This window comes from Antechinus flavipes, chromosome 1, assembly GCF_016432865.1.
Source record: "Antechinus flavipes isolate AdamAnt ecotype Samford, QLD, Australia chromosome 1, AdamAnt_v2, whole genome shotgun sequence".
NCBI classification, from domain to species: Eukaryota; Metazoa; Chordata; class Mammalia; order Dasyuromorphia; family Dasyuridae; genus Antechinus; species Antechinus flavipes.
Window position 1 is genome coordinate 94,226,856 of NC_067398.1, and position 22,026 is coordinate 94,248,881.

Sequence of the window (22,026 nt, forward strand, 5' to 3'; positions counted from 1 at the left end):
TATTTAAACATTTTGAATTGCTATTCATGAGTGATATAAATTCATGGCTTTCCTATTCTTTATCCTTCCCTAATTTAGGAATTAGGACTATATTTTCTTATAAAATGAATCTGGTAGAGTGCTTTCTCTCAGTTTTTGGTTCTTCAGTGTTTGAGAGAATTTTTCTATGGAAGAGACATCAGGGCCTGTGATGACCGCGCTAGCACCAGGGATACCTTAGAATCAATCGGAGTCAGGATAAGCAAAAGTCCTTAGTCTTTATTCTTGGTCTTTAGGGGTAAAAGTGAACAGAATTGGGAGCAGAATCTCCTCAACTGCCTTCTTCCTTGTCTACTACAAAAAGTGACTCTGGCTTGTCTTACTCCACCCCCTAGTCCCTCCTATAATCCTCTGTATACACCAATCATTGAGCCAGCACAGGATGATGGGAAGGACCATTTTCCAAGCATATGCCCATAGAATATTGTCCAATCAGTAATTAGCCCTAAGTGCTTGAACTGACCTCAGTGCAACGACTCAAGAGTTTCAACCCTCTACATTGGCCAGGAGCCTTTTTCATTTGGTAGTTTCTTTACCGTTAGTTCTGGCCCATAATAGATATTTTAAAAATGCTTATTGATTGATTAATTGATTTCCTTTTCTGATACTGGGTTAAGCTCTCTATTAGATATCTTCAGTTAGATATTTTATATTTTTGAAGAGACTCATTTTTGTATGTGTATTCTTAGTTTTGATTGCATATAACTATGTATAATTCTGAATTTTTTTTTGTTTCTTCTACTTTTGTTATATTTCACTTGCTACATAATAGTTTAAGGCAGTTAGAACAATTTCTCCCTCAACAGGGGAGAACTATATTCTATTAAAAGTTTATTATTTTTAAGAATGGCTTGTTAGTATGATGTAGCGATGGAAAGCCAGGAAGTCTCTGAGCTCAAATTCTCACCTCTGGCACACATACTGGCTGTTGTATGATTTCCCAGTGTTCCATATCCGGGTTTCTTAAACTTTTTCCACTTGCAACCCCTTTTTGCCTGAGAAATTTTTATGTGACCTTGATATATAGGCAAATAAAATAGGTATACAAATCAAACATTAATAATCCAAATTTCATGACTCTCACATTCAGGTATGAGACCTATTCATAGTTAGAGAAGCTGGGCTTCAGATAACTCTAAATTGCGGAGGGTGTCAACCTGCATTGCTTTGGATAGCTTCCTAAGCTAGGATTCCCTAAAAATCACAGATTCAGTCTCTTTACCGTAAGATGACGAAGACAAAGCAACTGGGATGTTTTTTGGCAGGCATGGAAAAGGTCTTATTCATGTATCACGTTTGGATAGCATTCCACTACTACTATTAAATTGACAGAAAGAAAAAATGTTGTTTTAGAACAAATGTCAGGTTACAAATGAATGACTTTCTCCCAAAAAGAAATGGCTTTAAAGAATATGAAACAAAACCAGTTGTCACGATTTAGGAGTGTTACTCAAAATATATGTCCTAGAATTTTAAGGAGAATGAAGTGGTATTTTGAAGAAGAAAGGATAATTATTTTTCTTTAGAGACTTTTGTTTAGGTCTGTTAAGGGGTCCTCTGAACTTCTTTTTACATTCATTGGAAGTTGGTGAGTGGAGTAGAGATACAGTTAGGTCAGGAGAATTGCTACACATTTGCAAAATGCTTTATAAAAGTTGACAAAAATATGTTCACATTATCGTTGACTTTCACCATCCTTTGAGATAGATAAGGCAGGTAATATTCTATTTTACAAATGAATAGGCAGAGAGAAGTTAATTCCTTGCTGAAGAATGCAGAGCCAATCCATTGTATTGATTTCCAACAAAAGCCAAACAGTTAACATTCTAAAGTGCTTTGTACCACCTCTAAAGTAGATGATCTTAGAATGAAGTTGAAGAATAAAAGAATAGCACCTATGAAAGGCAGTACTGATGGTGTAAATGGGAAGAACACTGACTAGAAGTCAGGAATTCTGGCATATTATCTTGAAACTAAAGGCAATAATTAACTTTTCTGAACCTGTTTCCTTAATCTATACAATAAAAGATACATACTGTCTATATCACAGATTTGTGAGGAAAATACTTTGTAAAAATTTAAAGCACTACAATCATGAAGAAAAGTACTGTAAATTAAACACATACTCAGGACAAAATACTTTAAAAATCAGTAACCGATAGTTTTGGTCACAAGTTAGCAAGGAATCTTATAGATTATTATTATGCTATTATTGGAAGGGATGTAAAAGATCATCTCTCCCTGTTCTGAAATCCCAATGGAGCGCTAAATAAATACCAGAAAGGAGACATTTCAGGTCCCTCTGCGTGAAAACAGCACTACTGGCTTTAAAATTGTTTTACTTCATCACATATTTCCCAATTACATTTAAAAGATATTTTAAATATCCATTAAAATTAAACAACAATGTTGAATTCCAAATTCTCTCTCCCGTCCTGGTCTTCCTGACTCCTTAAGAAGGCAATCTGATAATCGATTATACATAGGAAGTCATGCAAAACATTTCCATATAAACTGCTCTTTTGGGCTCAACTAATTTCACTTCCCTTTCTTCCTATTCCAGAGAGCTATGTTTTCCTGTTTTTCAGTTGTCTCGTAGAGACCGCCTAAACATCCAGGTAGAAGTGAACTAGAACCGACTATCCTTGAACTTCGGGATCCGCAAAGGAATGGGGTGGGGGTGGGGCGAGTCCCTGGCGTCACAAGGGCTAGCGCCGGGATCACAAAAGCTCACATGCGTCCACCCATGAACATAGGGACGTCACAGTAGGCCCTGCGTGGAACGTCACGGGAAAACCCCGCGAGTGTGCTTTGGCGAACTGGCACGTGCAGGAGCTCTGGGTGCATCTTGGCGACTAGGGAAGTGCTGGGAGGCAATCGTGGGTGCGTGGGGGTGGGCGTGTGTGTGTGCGCGCGGGTGGGCACGGGAGCCCTACGAAAAAAAGCGCAGCAACAATTAGGATCAAGAACACTGGGGTCAGCCATCCGTCCTCTGTGTATAGAGAGAATGCTACCGGATTGACGAAAACCCGACAAAGAACTGTGCAAATAAAAAAGTCGGTTTTTTTTTTTTTTCCTTTTCGAAAATATTACTAGAGAAAAAGCCCCTCAAAAATTTTGAGGTTGGTTGTGAGTAAAACAAGCCCGTCTGGGCCTCCCAAAGACAAGCAAAGAAGTTCGGGGTATGCACTACCCAGTCAGCAGCATCCGTAGCATCCGTAGCATCCGCATCAGCAGCTAAAGATGTCTCAGCCGACGAAAAAATGCATTTGCGAGCTGTGCTCCTGCGGGTAAGGTTCCGCGCAGCCGCGCCCGCCCAGGGGCGGGTTTGGACCGGGGATGGGGCGGAGGGACACTGCTTCTTGGAGCTGGTCGGCTTGGAAGCACCGCAATGAATGGAGGAGGCCGCCTTGCCATGGCCAACCTCGAGACTCAGTCTGCCGGGAGGTTTAGCTTAAGAAATGTTTGCGATAGCAAAGCCACAGTAAAAAGAGCCTCCACAGCAGTACCTTGAGCCCTTTTGTCATTTGGCATTTTATACATCAATGTCATAGGCATTGAGAATAATGTGGTCCAAATCTATCGGTGTTCAGATGAGGAATTTTCCCAAGGTAGCAGGAGCAGGGTTTGGAACCCAAAGCCCTGATTTATGGAGTCCAGGGTTCTTTCCACCACCCCCAAGTTTCTTGGTTTGGAAAGTGACCAACAACTTATGAGTACTTTGGGATGATGGTGAAGGGGAAGCCTTCAGAGATACCGAAGTGATTTTGTGGGGAATTTTATATCAAATGTTATTTAAAATTTGCTTCTCATGAATATCTCAGGATGGGTTTATTTATGATAATTAACTTGAAAAATGCCATCATTAACCACTTTCAATATTTAGTGAGAACTAAGGTTCTGAAGATTTATTTCTAAGGTAAGACTAATGCTGTCATTTTAAGACTTTAGAAAATTTCTGAAGTCCCTTGAAATAGCTCTCTAATTTCCAGGCATTTGTGCTTCAATTCAGTCACATGAAAAAACCCAGCATCATGGTGACAGGCCTTGGGAAAATGTTTTCCTATTTTCTAGCGTCTTGCCAGAAGGGCATCTAGCTTCTTAACAGATTGGGCAAGGCAGAAGCTTAGTTTATTTATGTACATTTCAGTATAGAAAAAGTATAAGAAAAAGTTCTTATTACTGAAATAGTCAATGATAGGAGATATTTTTATTATCTATATTTCTAAATGGATACAAAGTAAAAACAATGGCAATAAGAAGGGACATGAATTTAAATACTTATTTTGCAAATAGAAATTTGCAAATTTAGCTTTCAGCCCCTCCTCTCTGGAAAGATTCTTGCCATGACCCTTCAAACTCTACTTCCTATTAACAACCAAACATATGATGAAAGAGTAATTTACCTGTAATGTTTTGAATTAAATGAAGTTCCTCACTTAAAGTCAACTATATATACAGCTAGGAAGTAGTAACATTAGGACTTGAGCCTGAAATTATGCTTTGATGATGTTTTCACTATACCACATTGCCCCCATAATATCAGGGAACATATCTCTTTCCCCTCCCTACTTGCCCCCTTTCTTGTCTAAACTTTGTTATAGCCTCCTAGCAGGTTTTCTTGCTTTCAACTCTCTCCTCCAATCCATCCTTTTATTGCTGCCTGAGGAATATTCCCAGAGCACTACATTGTGTCACTCTTACTCAAAAACTTCTGAGGTTCCTTATTATTGAATAAAATATAAACTCTTGCATTCAGCAATCTAGCATTCCTAACATCATATTTCCAACCAGTCAACTATTTGACTCTTCATACTTTTTTCCACATGCTTAAATGTTTATTGAATCAAAGACTGAAAGAATTGTATCTCCATCATTCTTGCTATGATTTGGCACCAAAGTGATAGCAGTTAAAGAGGAACAGCTTTGACTCAGAAATTGGGCATTATATTAATAATTCACATTTTATACTACTTCAAGGCAAAGCAAGCTTATTTAATAGAGATTTGCATTTTTTTTCTCTTCTAGCTAAGTAGTACAGTAGATAGAGTACCAAGTGTGAAATCAGAAAATCCCGAGTTCAAACCCAGACTCAGACATTTATAAGCTGTATGATCCTGGGAAAGTCAATTAATTATTAATTTAATTGTCCATTATCAAGTTAATAAATATCTGGATTCAAGTCCAGGTTTTCTGAATCCAAGTCTATCATTCTACATCCACTGACCCACATTAGCTCATGATATCATATTCACTTATGACGTGGGCCAGATATCTCTCTCTGTTGATAAACCTGAAAATACAATAATCACAATAATGTTCTGTCCCTAATTACAGCTATAACAAAATACCACAAATGTTGAGACTTTAATTTTTTCTTTTGTTTTTCAATATCTAGAATATCTAGAAATTTCAGTAAGTCAATTTGTATTTCTCTATAGCAAAGTCTGAGAACTATCCAGTTTAGTCTATATATTTATAATACAGATGCTTTTTAAAAAGTTATATATCATAATTCATTCATTTAGGAGTGTTAAAAAACAAGAGTCCTGAAGTTATGGTCATAATCCCTCCCTCCAAATTCTTCTATATTGGTGTTCTAGGCATTTGAGTCAACTTATTCTTTGATAAAAGATCTGATATGTTAATATGTTTGTTAGATAATTAAGATATGTTATCCCACTAAAGCTTTCCAGTTTTTTCTAGGTTTTTCTGCCCCAGACAGATGAAATATGAAATAGGACTTTTCAGCTAGAATGGATAATTAAATAAATTGAAAGCAGTACCTCCCCCCATTTCCAAAAAATGAAAGAGAAAGAAAGAAACCAACTTAACTAAAATTCATAAATAAGTTTTAAAGTTAGTGCCAGTGAAATATTTCAAAGAATTCATTCAGTTCAAATGAAGCAAATAAAACAAACTGAAGTGATTTGAAAATTCTACCTCATAGCCCAGACCTTCATTATTTTAGTTTTGTAATAATGTAACTTCTTTCTTTCTAGTTTCCAAGCTTGTACTCATTCTAAAATTTTCTGCACATTTTCTAGGATTGTTCCATTTGCCATGATCCTCCTCTACATAAAGTTGTTTTCCCCCCATTCTTCCTGACTGCCTCCCTAGTAGCTGTATCTATATCAAGCTTGGATGTGTGATTGTTTTATGCCTTTAAGTTCTGTCTGCCAGAGAGATCTAGGGCTCTATCTGTCCTCATCTCATCTTATTGTCGAAAGTCAGAACTATCTTGCCTTAACTCTGCTGACCATTAATTAACTCCACTATACCTGGGTTTAAGCTCTTTTGCTTGTTTTACCTTTATATAATCTTAAGCAAGTAATTATGCTTATTCTGGGGCTCCAAGGTTTATTCATCTGTAAAATTAGAAATTGAACTAGAACAACTGAGAACTGGAGATCTTTCTTCTGGTGAGTATGGGGGGGGGGAGTTGGTAAAAGGAGGGGAGGAAGGGAAGGATTGTATGGATCTATAGAGAAGATGCATTGTTTATTATTCTCTCCTGGAGAGATCTCTCCTTCCTTTTCTTTTATAAAAAAAAAAATAAACAATTTCTTAGTCCACAAATTTTGCTTTCCATTTCTTCATGGATATTTCCCTGTATTTCCTTTTATGCTTCCTATTTATCATTTTAACAAAAATAATATTATGTTAGCATACAATATATTCAGCCATTTTTCAATAGATTATGAATTTTTTCCAAAACTTTTTAACTATTACAAATAAAGTAGCTATGAATAGATATAGATATGCACATATATTATGGATAGGTCTCTTTTTCCCTTTTATGATTTTTATTTCAGGATAAAATGCTAGTAGTGGAGTCACTAAGTCAAAGATAATTTTTGATAACACATTGAATGGTGTCATATTTCTCTCCAAAATGCTTGTACTAGTCCAGCAACTTATTAGAGTTCTTATTGATTCACAACTTTGAAAATGCTGGTTTACTTATTTTCAGTTTTTATCATTCTAGTCTTATAACTAATAGAGAGGTTAGGTATGCAAAAATTATCTTGTTTTGCATGTTTCTGATTATCATTTCATTCAATAAGCATTTATTAAGTGCTAATTATATTTCAGGCAACATGCTTGTTGCTAGAAAAAGGCAAAAATGTTGTTGCCTTTGAGGAGTTTATGTCATATGGAAAGGAAAGAATGGAATAGACAAGTAAATAGGTTTTTAAAAAAAGGTAATTTGGTGAAATGGAGGACAACATTAGCAATTTTAGTTATTAATAGTTTTCCTATTTCTCACTGTCAATCATTGCTTTTCCCAATGAGCACCCCCATTTCATCTTTTGTAGGAGGAGGTAAGCTAAGGGATTCTAAGAAATTAAGTGAAGAATAAATGCATTACAGGTATAGGGTTTATCTTGTGCAAAGACATGGAAATGGGAAATGTAATATTGGGTATATGGAACAGTAAGTAGATTGGATTTGCTAGAACCTAGAATAAGTCAAGGAGAATATTATTGTAGTTATCTTAGAAAGGTAGATCAGAACCATACAGCAAGGGCTTTAAATGCCAAACAGAAGACCTTGAGTCTTATACTAGAGGCAGTCGAAAGACACTGGAGATTCTTGGACTGGGAAGTAAGATGGCTAGACTTGTATTTCAAAAGTATAAATTTTACAGCTGTGTAGAAGATGGGTTTAAGGTGACAATGGATTCAGGAACACCAGTTAGAGGTTATTGCAGTAATACAGATGAGTAATGATGAATTTCTGAACTAGGATAATAGCTGTGTGGGTAAAAATAAGTCTGCTATGAGAGATCCTAATTCCAGAGGCACTACAATCCTTCCAGATATTCAGCCTCACAATCCCAGAATTCTCAACTATTTCTTCTCTCTCACCCCTAATCTCTAACTGATAGACTCACTGACCTTTTAAATCCCTTTTCAGTTGTAGACCTGAGATTCTATGATTTAGAATCTCTTATAATGTTTATCTTACATATTCTGTAAGTCTTTATTGTTGTTATCTGATATATTTAATGTAAACATTCTATTAATTTTCTTTTAATTTTAGAGAATAATGCTTTTGGTGGTGTACATTTAGATTTTTTTACATAATCAAGTCCATTCATTTCATTGCTAATGATTTTTTCTTTTTGTTTCATTAACAATAATCTCTTTTCTCTCTGCCACTTTTGCCTTTTGGCAGATAAACTTTCTTAATATTTATAGAGAAAAATAGATCACAGATGAAAAAGCTGAGGTCTAGGACAAGAGGAGATGGAGTATCTGTGTACTATGGACAGAATGAGAAAATATCCCAAATATCTGAGGTGGATGGATATGAACTAGATATGTAATCCTGTGGATGAGTTTGTACTCATTAACTAATCAAGCATTACTCCAGCGCAGGATTCTAAATGAGTGGAATAACTTATTCAAGGAAGAAAGGAGGGGATAGTATCTACTGTGAAAGGGAATTTTCCAAGTGAAGAAGGGACTGACTCAGTGAATGAAAATTTCTTGATCTTCAAAGTGGTGAAATGATAGAATCAGCTCTGAAGATAACTTGTAGATCATAATTGAAGATCTTAATATCCTGCTATAATTTAGACATTGATTAGTTTCAAACCGGGGAACTGGACTATGGGATTTTTTTCAAGGTTCCTTGTAATTTTAAGGTTTTAGGCTTGAAAGAAGATTAGGTGGGATAGCAATTGGCAATGGTTATAGCTTAAAGGACAGATAAGTGTGAAGAAGAAAACAAAGGAAGAATTAGGGGAAAAAATCCTGGTCTCTTGACTCTGAAGTACCAAGTTTTAGATCTGTTTGACAACCTGGCTCTAGATCTGTCTCTCAGCATCTGAAAAATTCAGGCCCATTAGTTTTCTGGGTATCATTTTCTTCTGTAAAATGAGATGTTTAGGATAAGTGATCTCTGAGTTTAGGATAAGCCAGATCTTTTCGGATCTGGCATCTGATTCTAAACTTTTTCTTCAGGGATTACTGGGTTTGTAAAGAACCACTGCAGGTAAAATTTAATGAATGACTTCATATGTGAGATGCTGAGATTATGTTTTTCATCATTGTGTTTTACTTAATCCCGTTGGCGTATAGTACCTAATACATTTTGATTGTTGAATTTAATAAAATTAAATACCAAACCTGGAGAAAAGTGTCAAAAAAGTGTGATGGAGAGTGTGATGATAGTGGTGGTGGTCTGTGTGCCTGATGGGTGTGTTTGTGTTTAATTATCCTTTAAAAGTAAGAAAAAATCATGCTTACCAAAAAAAAAAATTTTGCTTCATTTTGTCCAGAAGATGGCAGCATGCTACCGATAATTTGCCTGTGTCAGACTTGTAAAGCTCTCCTAGGAGAACCAAACCCTGCACTTGAATGATTTCCTTATGTGTTATTTCTTACACTTCAGCTTTGTTAGGCATCTTTTATTATCTCTTTTATACTAATTTGAGTTCAATGATTGGATAGTTTGTAGAGTGAATCACAGAATACTAATGATTCTAAAGAATCTAATAAATCACAAAGTTTTCCAAAAATTTTTGTCATTGAGTTGTTTCACTTGTGTCTGACTTCTGGACCCTGTTTGAGTTGTTGTCGGCAGAAATATTGGAGTGGTTTTTCATTTCCTTCTCCAGCTCATTTTACAGATGGGGAAAGTGTGGCAAAGAAGGTTAACTGACGTGCCCAGTGTCACATCATATGTTATAAGACTGAATTTGAACTCAGGTCTACTGACTCCAGGCCCAAAACTTTATGCACACCTAGCTTTCAAAATGTTAATTAGAACAAAGGGTTTTAAGGGCTTCCCAGATGGATACATCTTAGCTTTATGTCCATCATTTTCATTTGGGGTATATAATCTCCAGTGAGATTGAATCAATCATTGAAAGGTAAATCATCCCTTCTTTACTATCAATGTCTAATAATGTGCCCAGCTTCTTAAACTGTGATTCCTGATCCTATATGGGATCTCCTAACTACTGAATGTAGGTGTTATGAAATTATGATTTATAATCAGTAAAAGTTTGATTTGTATATCTGTTTTATATATCTATATATCTGGAGTTATGTACAAATTTCTTGAGTGAAAAGGGGTCAAGAGTGGAAAAAATGGAAAAAATCTTGGCATATAAAGTACCATTATTACAAGAATTATAATGATATATTTTATATAATTTCAATTACATTGCACTTTTGTAGTCATTATTTCATGAAAAACTTATAGTGTGTAGATAGCGTAAATGTTATCTATTCATATTTTACAGATGAAGAAACTGAGACTCAGTAATGGTAAGTGAATTAATTACTCAGTCTCATACAGGTTAAAGGCAGCTAAGGAATGGTATAATGCCTGGAATCAGAAAAACCTGAGGTCAGATTATTTACTAACTCAGTGATCCTGGGTAAATCACTTTACTCTCTGTGCCTCGGTTTTCTTATCTGTAAGACTAGTTAGAGTAAGAAATGACAGATCACTCTAGTATCTTTGTCAAGAAAATCCCAAAGGCATCATGTAAAGTTGGACTCAACTGAAACAACAATTTTGAACTTGATCCCGAGCTAAGACTTATGACTCTAATAATGTTTTTCTCTACTGTAAATCAAAATACTTGGAATTTAGCCATTATTACTTACTTGTATGTATACCTTTTTTTGCTTTGAGCACTTTGTTTTTAAGCTGTCAGGTATATGTGAGTTTCTGGTCCTCTGTGACATTATTTTTTTTTAGCTCAGAATTTATACTTGTAATTGTATTCATAATTCCCCCGTTGCTAATACTAATCAATCTGTAAACATATACTAATATTTACTATATATCAGATTCTGTGCTAAGAACTGGATATAAAAAGACAAAAATGGAATATTCTGGTGGTTCTAGGAACTTACATTCTACGAGGCAGGATGAATCCACATAAACATGTAAAAATTAAATACAAGTTATGCGATTAAGTAAAAATACTTTAGAGCACTACCGTTTGTCAGGGATTAGGAAAGACTTCATGTAGAAGATGGTACATGAAAGTTTTCAGTAAGTAATGGATTCCTCAAGGTGTCAGTGAGAAGAAAGTGCTTTCCAGACATTGGGGAGGACCTGTGTAAAAATATGGAAAGAAGAGATGGAATGTTATTTGTAAGGAATAGCAAGAAGGTCCCTCTGGATGTACTAAAGCATACATGAAGTTGGGGAATGTGAATTTGGAAAGGTGTATTAGATATAGGTTGTAAAAAAGCATTCAAAATCACAGACATTTATATTATATTTTAGAGGGAATAAGGAACCACAGCAATTGATTGAGTGGGAGAGTGATATGACCAGATTTGCAATTAATGGAAATCACTTTTGAGGGTCAAAGGTTTTTGGAAAATTCTTTTAATGGCCTCATGTTTCTTTCTGAAAAAAAAAAAAAACCTCTTAAAATATCGATGTTTACTTGTCACTTAATTGACAAGTTACGAAATACAACAATTTCCAGATGATTGAATATCACCCAAAGGATAAAGAGAGGTACATTGTGGATGAGAATAGACTACAAAACACATTACAAGTATCAAAGAGAAGAATATAAAGGATGTCGATAAAAAAATATATGGGCATAAAAGTCACTTTGTCAGCTGAGTGAAGAGGGACTTGAGGCAGAGAAACCATTTAGGGACCATTGTAATAGAGTAGATGATAATTGTTGTGAGTCTGAATAAAGAACTAAAGAAGTGGCTGTGTGAGTCATCGAAATGGTTGAAAGTGATGCTGTGCAAATAGAAATGGAAAGAGTAGAAGAGAAGGTGAGGAGTCAGGAGTGATGTTGAGAATATGACCTTGGGAAACTGGGAGAATGCTGGTATCCTTAACAGAGATAGGAAGAAATCTTATGTTCTTAGAGTGCTTTGTTTTTCTAAGCATACTCATAGATATCATCTAATTGAGCTTTCTTTATTAAGTGGAATGGGAAGAAGGGAGAGAGCATTGCTAACTACTTTTAAGCAACTTAATCCCCTGATTTTAATCTTCTCCACATTCCGTGAGATGTTTTATATCTCCTGCTTTTGTCTAAAATGATTAGGTTTTAAGCAAGGCAACATTTGTTAATGATAGATGATAGAACAGAAAAAAATCCTATATAAATCATCTAGTTCAATCTGCCCATTTCACAGATGAAGAAATGGAGACACCAAATGATTTTTTCAAGGTCACACCAACTGGTAAGTAAAAGAAAAAAGATTTAATCTCAGATTTCTGACTCTACAGTTAGCTTGCTTTCTTCTCTATCAGGGAGTCTCTCTTAAGAATCAATTTCTAGCTCTGCCATTTATTACCTTGGACCATTCACTTACCCATCCTGAGCATCATCTGTAGATTGGGAATATTATATATATATATATCTTATTAAAAAGTTCAATCAATTAATTTATTGTTGTTGGTTTTGGAGGTTTTGTTTGGTTGAAGGTGGAAAAAGATTCTTCTGTTATACTGCAATAAGAAGAGTAAAGGATCTTTACTCCCTCTTCTGAGACTTAACTTGGAGCATGGGCATTGTTGCTACTCTTCTTCTGTTGGGTGAGATTCTCTAATCTGTTTTTGCTCCAACTTTATAGAGAGGTCCTTATGAGCAGGCAGAAAAGGGAACAAAGAGAATGCGACTACATAGTGCCCACCTTCTCCCCTTCATCAGACCTCTAGAATGTTAGGATTTTCTTTTTTTTGTTTTTGTTTTTGTTTTTTGTTTTTGGCTTAACAGGGACAAAGATTGGCTTTACATTGTTTGGTCGTGCTCTGCTTTTGCAAAGTTTACACAATAAAATAATACAAAAGATTCTCTCATATAGTTTAAGAGCCCCTACTAAAGGGAGAATCTTGGTGATCTAGAAAGAAAATACTTGCTTTTCCATCTACTTTCACTTTTTTAATATACTGTACTCTCACTGCTCCATTTTTTCTTTGTAGCCCCTTATTCATTATTAATGAAGCAATAGATCAAAAGCAGCTATTAAAAGAAACCCTATTAAGAACTTGCTCTGGTCAAATAAAGACAACCCAAGGAAATAAGACAAAGGAGTTAATTACCACACCGATGTTGTTGCAGTTGGAATGTGATTGGCTTTGATTTAAAATTGGGCTGCTTTTTATAGACACTAGTAAGCAACTTCCATAGAAGGGCAAATGTATTTGGATTACTACATTTAATTATGTGGAGATGTGATGAGTGCTGCTTCATCTTCTTGGTCATTATAGTGTCATGGGGAGATAGGATTAATAATCATGACATTTCTATCTTATTCAAGCTAGCTGCCATGTACTCTAAAGTCTAAATGAGATTTTGAAATGGAATCACTCAGACTAACTCAGCACAAGAGCTAACTTTGCATAGAACTATAATCAATTAAATTTTTATCTTGAGTAAATTTGCATATAGGATACTGATTAAAAACCAAGTTTAACTAAACTTTAAAAAATACAAAAAATTTGGATTTGACATATGTGGAGAGATCTTGTTAGAAAGGTCATAAGAAGAGTCATAATATGACAAAATATGAGAAAAATTCTGCAAGATTGAATACAATGCAGCCACACCTCCTCTTGGAGGGATTGTTAGCCTGAGGCTGAAGATACTAGTGAATGCAGTTATTCAAATTCTGGCAATACCAACCACCTTTATGCTCTCTCCATTTTTCTCTTCTGTTTCACTCCCTCTCCCTTCTTCAAATGCCCAGTTGAATTTCTCTCGTTTGAATACTCTGCGTTTTTGTTCACCCCTCCATCCCATGATTTGTCATGATTTGGTGGAGCTTCTGTTTTGAATAAGGGGAAACATTAATGCCTCTTTAAGATTTAGTTTCCACTTCTGCCAGGAGTCCCTACAACTAAATACTGAGCAGCTCCTTTTTGTTCATGGAGGGGAAAGGGGGAGAAAAAGTAGTAAAAAGTGGCAATCTGGGAATGCTTAAAAAGAGAGAGGTGATGTTATGCCACAGTTCTCTTTTATTGCCCTGACTCAGTTTCCCTAATTATCCTGACTCAGTTTCCCTATTGTTCTGCCTCAGTTTATAATTGTTCTGCTCAGTCCTGCAAAACCTCTTTTCCTTCTTTATCAGAATATTTGATAAGGAAAAGAGATCTTATGTTTTAGAATATCAGAATGCCTATCCCCATCCCAAGCTATTGGAATGTCAGATACCATTTTATCAAGATCCCTCTCCCTATCTCCGGGGTGCCTCCCTCCATCTCCAGTGGCTCACCCCACCCCGTCAGAGTCCTGTTCCCATTTTCAACACCCAGACTTTGTCCCTGCCTTCCTCTACCCCCTGAGTCTGAGCCATGTGTATATATGTCATTGAAAACTGACATTACTTGCTGGATTCTTGGAGACAATAGCCTCATTCAGTCCTCTGACCAAACCATAGATTCATTTGGTCCCTGTAAATCTCTCCCTTTTAAATAAATTATTAAATACTCTCTAATCTCTATCTTGCCTCAGTTTCTCTGGCATTACAGTGATACCTGAGTTGTAAGATATTAAACAGAATTAGTAATTTAGGTTTTTTTTCTACCCTTGGTCCTTTTTCTATATATTCTCTCTGTATAATCTTAGGAATACAGTTAATTTTGGAAAACAGTATGACAGAACTAGGTTTAGATAAATATCTTACACCATTTACCAAGATAAAGTCAAAATGGATACATGATCTAGATATAAAGGGAGATATAGTAAACTAGAGGAGCATGGAACATATTATTTAATAGATTTATGGATAAGAAGAATTTATAAATTAACAATTGATAGAGAACATTATGGGACATGAAATGAATAATTTTGATTTTTAATTTAATATTAAAAAATTGTACAAATCAATGTAGCTAAGATTAGAAGAAAAGAAAATTGGGGGAAATTTTTTAAAAAGACAGTTTCTCAGTCTTATGTTTTTTTTTTGGATTATTATCTTAAAAATTTTTTTTATTATAGCTTTTTACTTGCAAAATATATGCATGTGTAATTTTTCAGCCTTGACAGTTGCAAAACCTTTTGTTCCAACTTTTCCCCTTTTTCCCCCCACCCCTTCCCCCAGATGGCAGGTTGACCAATACATGTTAAATATGTTAAAGTATTAGTTAAATACAATATATGTATATATGTCCAAACAATTATTTTTCAGCCTTACATTTTAAAAATATTGACAGTCAATTCAAATTTATAAGAATATGAATCTTTCCTAATGAATAAATGATCAAAGGATATAAACAGGCAGTTTCTGGAAGAAGAAATCAAAGCTATATATAGCCAAATGAAAAAAATGCTCTAAATCTTTATTGATTAAAGAAATGTGAATTAAAAGAACTCTGAGATACTCTCTTACTCCTATCAGATTGGCTAAAATGATACAGAAAGAAAAATGACATGCTGGAGGAGATATGGAAAAAATGAGATACTAGCACACTGTTGGTAGAATTGTGAACTGATCCATACATTTTGGAGAGCAATTTAGAATTTTGTGTAAAGAGTTATAAAATTGTGCAACCTTTTAACTCAGCAATACCACTATTTGGATTGTTTCCCAAGGTAATCAGGGAAAAAGGAAAAGAACCTACATATTTTAAAACATTTATAGCAGCTTTCTTCATGGTGTCAAAGAACTGGAAACTGAGGGAATTCCCTTCAACTGGAGAATGGTTGAATATGTTGTGGTAGATGATTGTGATGGAATACTACTGTACTAAAAAGATGAGCTTTATGGTCTTTAAAAAACATGGAAAGAGGGACATTATATATATAGTAACAGAAATACTATTTGAAGAGGAAATGTGAATAATTAAGCTGTTCTGAGTTATGTGAATATTCAAATCAACTACAAAAGACTTATAAAAGGAAAATACTATCCACCTCCAGAAAAAGAAATGATATATGGAAATATATATTGTGTGGTTCCATGTATATATCCATATCAAATGTCCTCTCATGTGATATTGGGAGGGAGGGAGGAAGGGCAACAACTTGGAACTCAAAATGTAAAAACAATTCTATTAAAAGAGAAAAATACAGTTTATAATGACACATAATAAGACACTGATGTGCCTACTATCTTTTGAGGCAGTATGGCTAAGTGGTAAGAACTGACTCTGGAATAAGAGGACTTAAGTTCATAATCCTACCGTTGGTGCTTCTTTTCTTTGTGGCTCTGGGAAAGTTGCTTAGACTTCCTAATCTTCAGGTCCCTTACCTATAAAATGAAGAGGTTGGATCAGATAGTCTTGGAGGTCCTTTCCAGTTCTCAATCTATGATAAGATATCAAACCATGATAAGTAGTTTAGGAAAGTAGAAATCAAAAGTTTCATGATATCTTAGACAGAGAGATAAGATACGAAAAAGTTATGGGGTAGAGATTGGAAATTGTATAACTAGTGCTAGAAATATATTAGGAAAATAGGACTTGTCCATAAGCAGCTTCCAGCAAAATATGAATGCATATAAGAAGTGCAAAGTTCTTTTTGGAGAGAAGAATCATTACTGACTGGGGGAGATCAAGCAAGGCTCATGGAATAATGGCATTTAAGCTCACCATTAAAAGATTATTAGAAATTCAAAGGACCAAGACAGAGGAGAAGGATCCTTCTATATAGAAGTATGTATAGAAAGAACTGTGCATTAAAAAGTACACAGCAAGGAAAGTGTTATTTAAGATCTGGTACTTGGAGCAGCTAGGTGGTGCAGTGGATAGAGTACAAACCCTCAAGTCAGGAGGACCTGCGTTCAAATTTGGTCTCAGACACTTAATACTTTCTAGCTGTGTGATGCTGGGCAAGTCACTTAATTGCCTCAGGAAGAAAAAAAATCTGTCACTTGTTGGAATTAGGTGCCTATGGGGATTTGGGACTTTAGTCTTATCATGAAACAAACTTATTTAGTTAGTTTTTTGTAGCATAAATATTACAAATTTTACAGATGAGGAAACTCAGATCCAGAGACCCAAACTCATATAGTATATAGTGGAGCTGTAATTTGAACTTGTTTCTTTCCCTCCAAATTCAGCACTACTTACACAAACAAATGCTGAATCTTTTTTAAAAATTTGAACTTGAAGTTGCTGCTATAGTTAATGAAGTAATCGATATAGCAGTAACTTTTACATCCGATCATTTTTGTGGCTTGCAAAACATACTTTTTTTTTCTATTTAAGTGATACAGGAAATTCCAGTGCTGATTAATGTGTCATTAAATGTTTATATTGCACTGGCAGTGTGCTCAGCAGTTTATAAAAAAGTGAGTTCCTTAGAAGACTTCCAGAGTTGAAAAGGATGTGGATTTGGCCCTTGAACAGTGCATAGGGAGAAAGGTGATCTCTCGGGCAAGCCATATATCTGCAACTTAAATCAGTTATGTTAACCAGGGAGAACCTTGTTATTTTAATTTTGGAAAATATTTTCTTCACATTGATGGAAATTTCCTTAACCTTAGATTTTTATTTTCTTAGAGTCTTAGTAACAAATTGAGAGGCAGGAAAAAAGCTCTGGTCTAATATTACATATTTTCATGTAGAATTCTCATTTTTAATTTAAAAAATATACTTCCTAAATACTACTGAAGAAAAGAAATGGCACAGAGCAACTTTGAGATACTCTTAGTACTATCTTTATTGTCTTGGTTATTTCTTAGGAGAACAAATATCTGGAAGTTAAGAAACAAATAAATTAAAAATTCCTACCACCTATCTTCTCTTCTTTACCTTCAGTGTTCTTGACTGCATTTTTAAAATGTTAAATTTTTAAATGTTAAGCAACAATGTATCCATGTCTTTTTTAAGCACTTAAAAATGACATAATTTTGGAGTTGGCAAAGCCTTCATGTTTAGAATTTAGCCATCTGTTCACACACCTTACATCTTGCAGAAAGAGAATAAGACAAGACAGTCTGTATAATTTGCCAGATCCCAATTTAATATCAAATTACACCAACAGAAGAATTAGACAAACTATATATATTACTTTAAGGATTTGTGATTTTGTCAGTGGGACACTCCCTCTGACATTGCAGATCCAAGTGCCTTTACAAGTTAGTTGATAGTCTTGGAAAAGTGATTGTGGTACCAGAATTCATTGTTCTGAGGCCCACCTGAATTTAGCCAGATTGTTTTTTGGTCACAAGTAGTTGTAGTCAACAATAGTCTTCTTTTGGGCCTTTATTTTAAAAGTTGAATCTGCCAAAATTTGTATGTTATGGCATAGCCTTTGAGGCCCCATGGAGACCTTCATATTATAAGGGGACAATAAGGGAAAGGGTCTAGGGGAGGAATACTGATTATAAAGTATGCTTTATAATCAGTATTATGCCAAGTAATATGCCAACATATATTAAAACATATGTAAAACTGTTTTTCTCCCTCTCCCCAAATAATATTGCCTCTAAACCCAGTCGTATATTACATGATGAGTGTTGTTAGAGCAGAAAAGATGTGCTTTAAGATTCAGAAAAGAGAGAAGACTAGAAAGATTTTGCAGAAGAAGTCATATTTGAGCTCAGCCTAGAACAATTTAAAACCATTCAGAAAAAGAGTAGATCATCTTCATCAATCTGCCAATGGAGTCTGTGACACATAAAAAAAAGTTAAGAACCAGCTGATGATTGAATTTTCTTAAAAAGCCATTTGTGCTGATAGAACATTTTCCAATGGCTATAATCTAATGAGTGACATTGGAGCATGAGAGCAATAATTTACTCTCTTTTTTATTTCTAAAACATCCTCAGAGGAAAAGTTAGAGCTGTTTTTCCCCCTCTCTCCTCCTCAGTCCACCCTATGGGACCTCTGTATAGTTTTTGTCTTTTTTTTTTTTTTTTTTTTTTTTGCTTAGGCAATTAGGATTAAGTGACTTGCCTAGAGTCACACAGCTAGGAAGTGTTAAGTGTCTGAGATCAGATTTGAACTCAGGTCTTCCTGACTTTAGGGCTGGTGCTCTATCCACTGTGCCATCTAGTTGCCCCAGTTTTTGTGTCTTTCAAGTTGTCATGAAGCATTTGTTAAGTGATCACTTTTTGCGTGCTACAAAGCAAGGCAAAAAAGAGTCATGCTTTCAAAGAACTCAGTAGTCTACTGTGGGAGAATTTTTAAGCAAGAAGACTTGTTTTTTAGATGGGAAAGGATAGGACAACATACAAAAGAAATTATAACTAAAGATAAGGAAAGAGATAGTAAATAAGAGAGTACCACAATCCTTTAAATGAATTTGTGTCTTTAGACTCTGACAAAAATACATCCTAGAACGCTGAAAGAATTCAGAGCCACTGTGCATTATCTCTGAGAAATCATGGAGAATGAGAGAAGTTCTAATAGACTGGAAACAACTATGGGGCAGATTTGGAAAACTACAGAATTGTAAGCTGAATATGATTTCCTGGCAAAATTCGATTTGGAAGCTATTAAGAAAGAATATAATGGTTGCCAGATGCCAACAGAGATTAAACTCAAATACTCAAATGAATGTGATCTCATTGATTCAGTTTTCCCTTCAACAAATAAATGACAACTGGCTTATCCATTCTGAGCCATAGTGTGTAACTCTGGTCCCATTCTCTTTTTTATTTAGGGAAGAAGTTTTATTCTGAGCCATAGTGTGTAACTCTGGTCCTATTCTCTTTTTTATTTAGGAAAGAAGTTTGGGATCATGAGGAAGTTATGCAGTTTTCCAAAGAAAATCTAGCCCTCTCTATTTCCTTCTGTTTAATCGTGGGCCCAATTATTGCCCATTTTCTGTGTCTGTTTAAATATGGATGGACAAGTCATTGTCCAATTCACTGTATTCGTTATCTAAATAAGGGGGATTCTTCACTTGATTGTTTTTTTCCCATGTAAATGTTTAGGTTAAACTCTTTTGGAAGGTCATGAATCTCTTCTAGGAGATGCTGACTCTTTGTGATGCTGGGGATCATAGCATACCAATGCTGGCTTTTTTTTTGGCAAAGATACTGGAGTAGTTTTCTATTTCCTTCTCCAGTTGATTAAGGCAAATAAAGGTTAACTGGTTTGCCTAGGATCACACAACTAGTAAATGTTTGAGGTGGAAATTGAACTCTATGCTCAGTGCACTTTCTACTGAGCCACTTACCTGTCTTACTAGACTTGATATGACATCATTTACAAAGAGAAATCATGAAGTCTTTCTGTAAATCATCATTGTTTTGCAATGACTTTGATCCTTGAAGCTATACCAGTGGAATTTAAGGTCTGACAAATTCTACTGTTTTGGAAAGCATTGAGTATGATCCTGAAAAGAAACTTGAGTTTGCTTTCTTAGGACCAGACTAGTTAAGAATAGAAAGTCTCCTCACTCCTAGGCTGACTGCTTGGCAATGAATTCTTTGGCTGTAGCGACTTAAGAAACTAAGAAAAATAGAAAATGATCCTCTGTCCAGGGGACAACTCTTCTATTTCTATAATAATGATATGGGCAGAATGGCAACAAACAAACAGGGGATGTTAAGATTCACATAATTTTTACACTGTCTACAAATGTTAACTTACTCCAATGACTACTATATGGATACTGATACTAACGGAACTTTAATAGTATTCATCTTGACACATGATTCTTATGAGCAAAATCAAAGGAGAAAAGAGAGTTGCAACTAAATGGAAGGATGTCTCACAAACTAGTATCTTTGGAAATTTAAATAAAGGAATTGGTGAAATTAATTTTATCATACATCCAAAAACAACAGGTAAATATTTCATTGAATATTTGTCTTCACATGTTGCAGAGCTCATGATAAGTACTTGCAAAAAAAAAGACCTTCATGAAAATAACTGTAATCTGTACACACAAATATCTGTTGGGAAAAGAACTTGATAAGATCAGTCAAATTAAGTCAACATATACTTTGATACTTGGTGATGAAAATAAACATGAAGGTAATGAAAGATCTGTGGGATAATAGGGATCATCTTTGTCCTTAGCAACGTTGCTACTAGATTATAATTTAAAGAGATCAGACAGAGAGGAAAAGGGTCCATGTGAGCAAAAGTGTTTAAGATAGTTCTTTGATGGTGGCAAAGAACTGGAGACTGGGAAAGAGGGGAGTCGTTGGTGTGCTAGTGCTAACTCATTTAGGTCAGCTGACTTTTCATTGTTATCATTTTCATGTTAGAAGTCTGGAAAATGTTGCAGATCAGGGTTTTATCTATAGTTTTGTTGATTGCTTAGACTTAAGAAAGTGATGGGGAAAAGTTAGTAATGCAGATTAAACTTTGAAGTGTATCTTTGGGCTTTCTGGAGAGTCAGTGGTTAAAAGCACAATTAAGAAAAATCTGTTTTTGAAAATTCTTCTTCACTGCACATATTTTCCATTACTTGCTTTCCTACAGATAGACGATTTATTTCACCATCAAACTCTCTAAAGTCACAATTGATTACTGTATTGAACAGAGTTCAGATATATTTCCACAAAACTGTATAAATTATTCTCCTGGTTCAGCTCACTTTTCTCTGTCTCAATTCTTATAGGTCTTCTCAAGTGTCTCTGAATTTTTCCCAATTGACAATTTCTGTATCTTATCTTAAAACTTAGAATTTCTTATAATACTGGCACAATCCTATGCTACATTATCTTACTTTATTACTCACTTAGACAATAGTTGGAATTATGTTTTTTTATTTGGGCACTGATAAATTAAGACAATAAGAAAAGAATGCCTAGAATGATGAAGAGTTGACAAAATCACGTTTTAATGGTAAACAGTTGAAGATATTGAATGCTTGTTTGCCACTTTCATAATTTCTGATCTTCCCCTAAAGTCCTTCTCTGATGCTTCATTGTGGTGGGAAGGTGACCATGGGATCTTGAAGGCTATGCCAGTGGAATGCAAGTGCACTCCTAAAGCTCACATTTATATGGCACATTAGGTTTGCAAAACAATTTCCATATGATGAATCCTGTGACTTGAGAGTGTGAGTGTGATTATTTCCATTTTATAGATGAGGAAACTTAGGCTTTGAGACCTTTAGTATCTTGTCTG

General features: G+C 35.1%; 1 protein-coding gene across 1 annotated transcript in view; it reads left to right on the plus strand.

The window, feature by feature from the left end:
- The first annotated feature begins 2,815 nt into the window (after positions 1 to 2,815).
- SAXO1 (stabilizer of axonemal microtubules 1) overlaps positions 2,816 to 22,026 on the plus strand; it is a 120,842-nt gene continuing 101,631 nt past the window's right edge. The window contains exon 1 of the mRNA XM_051987041.1: positions 2,816 to 3,329. Within this exon, the coding sequence (XP_051843001.1) occupies positions 3,283 to 3,329 (47 nt within the window). The 5' untranslated portion in view covers positions 2,816 to 3,282. The remainder of the gene's footprint in view (positions 3,330 to 22,026) is intronic.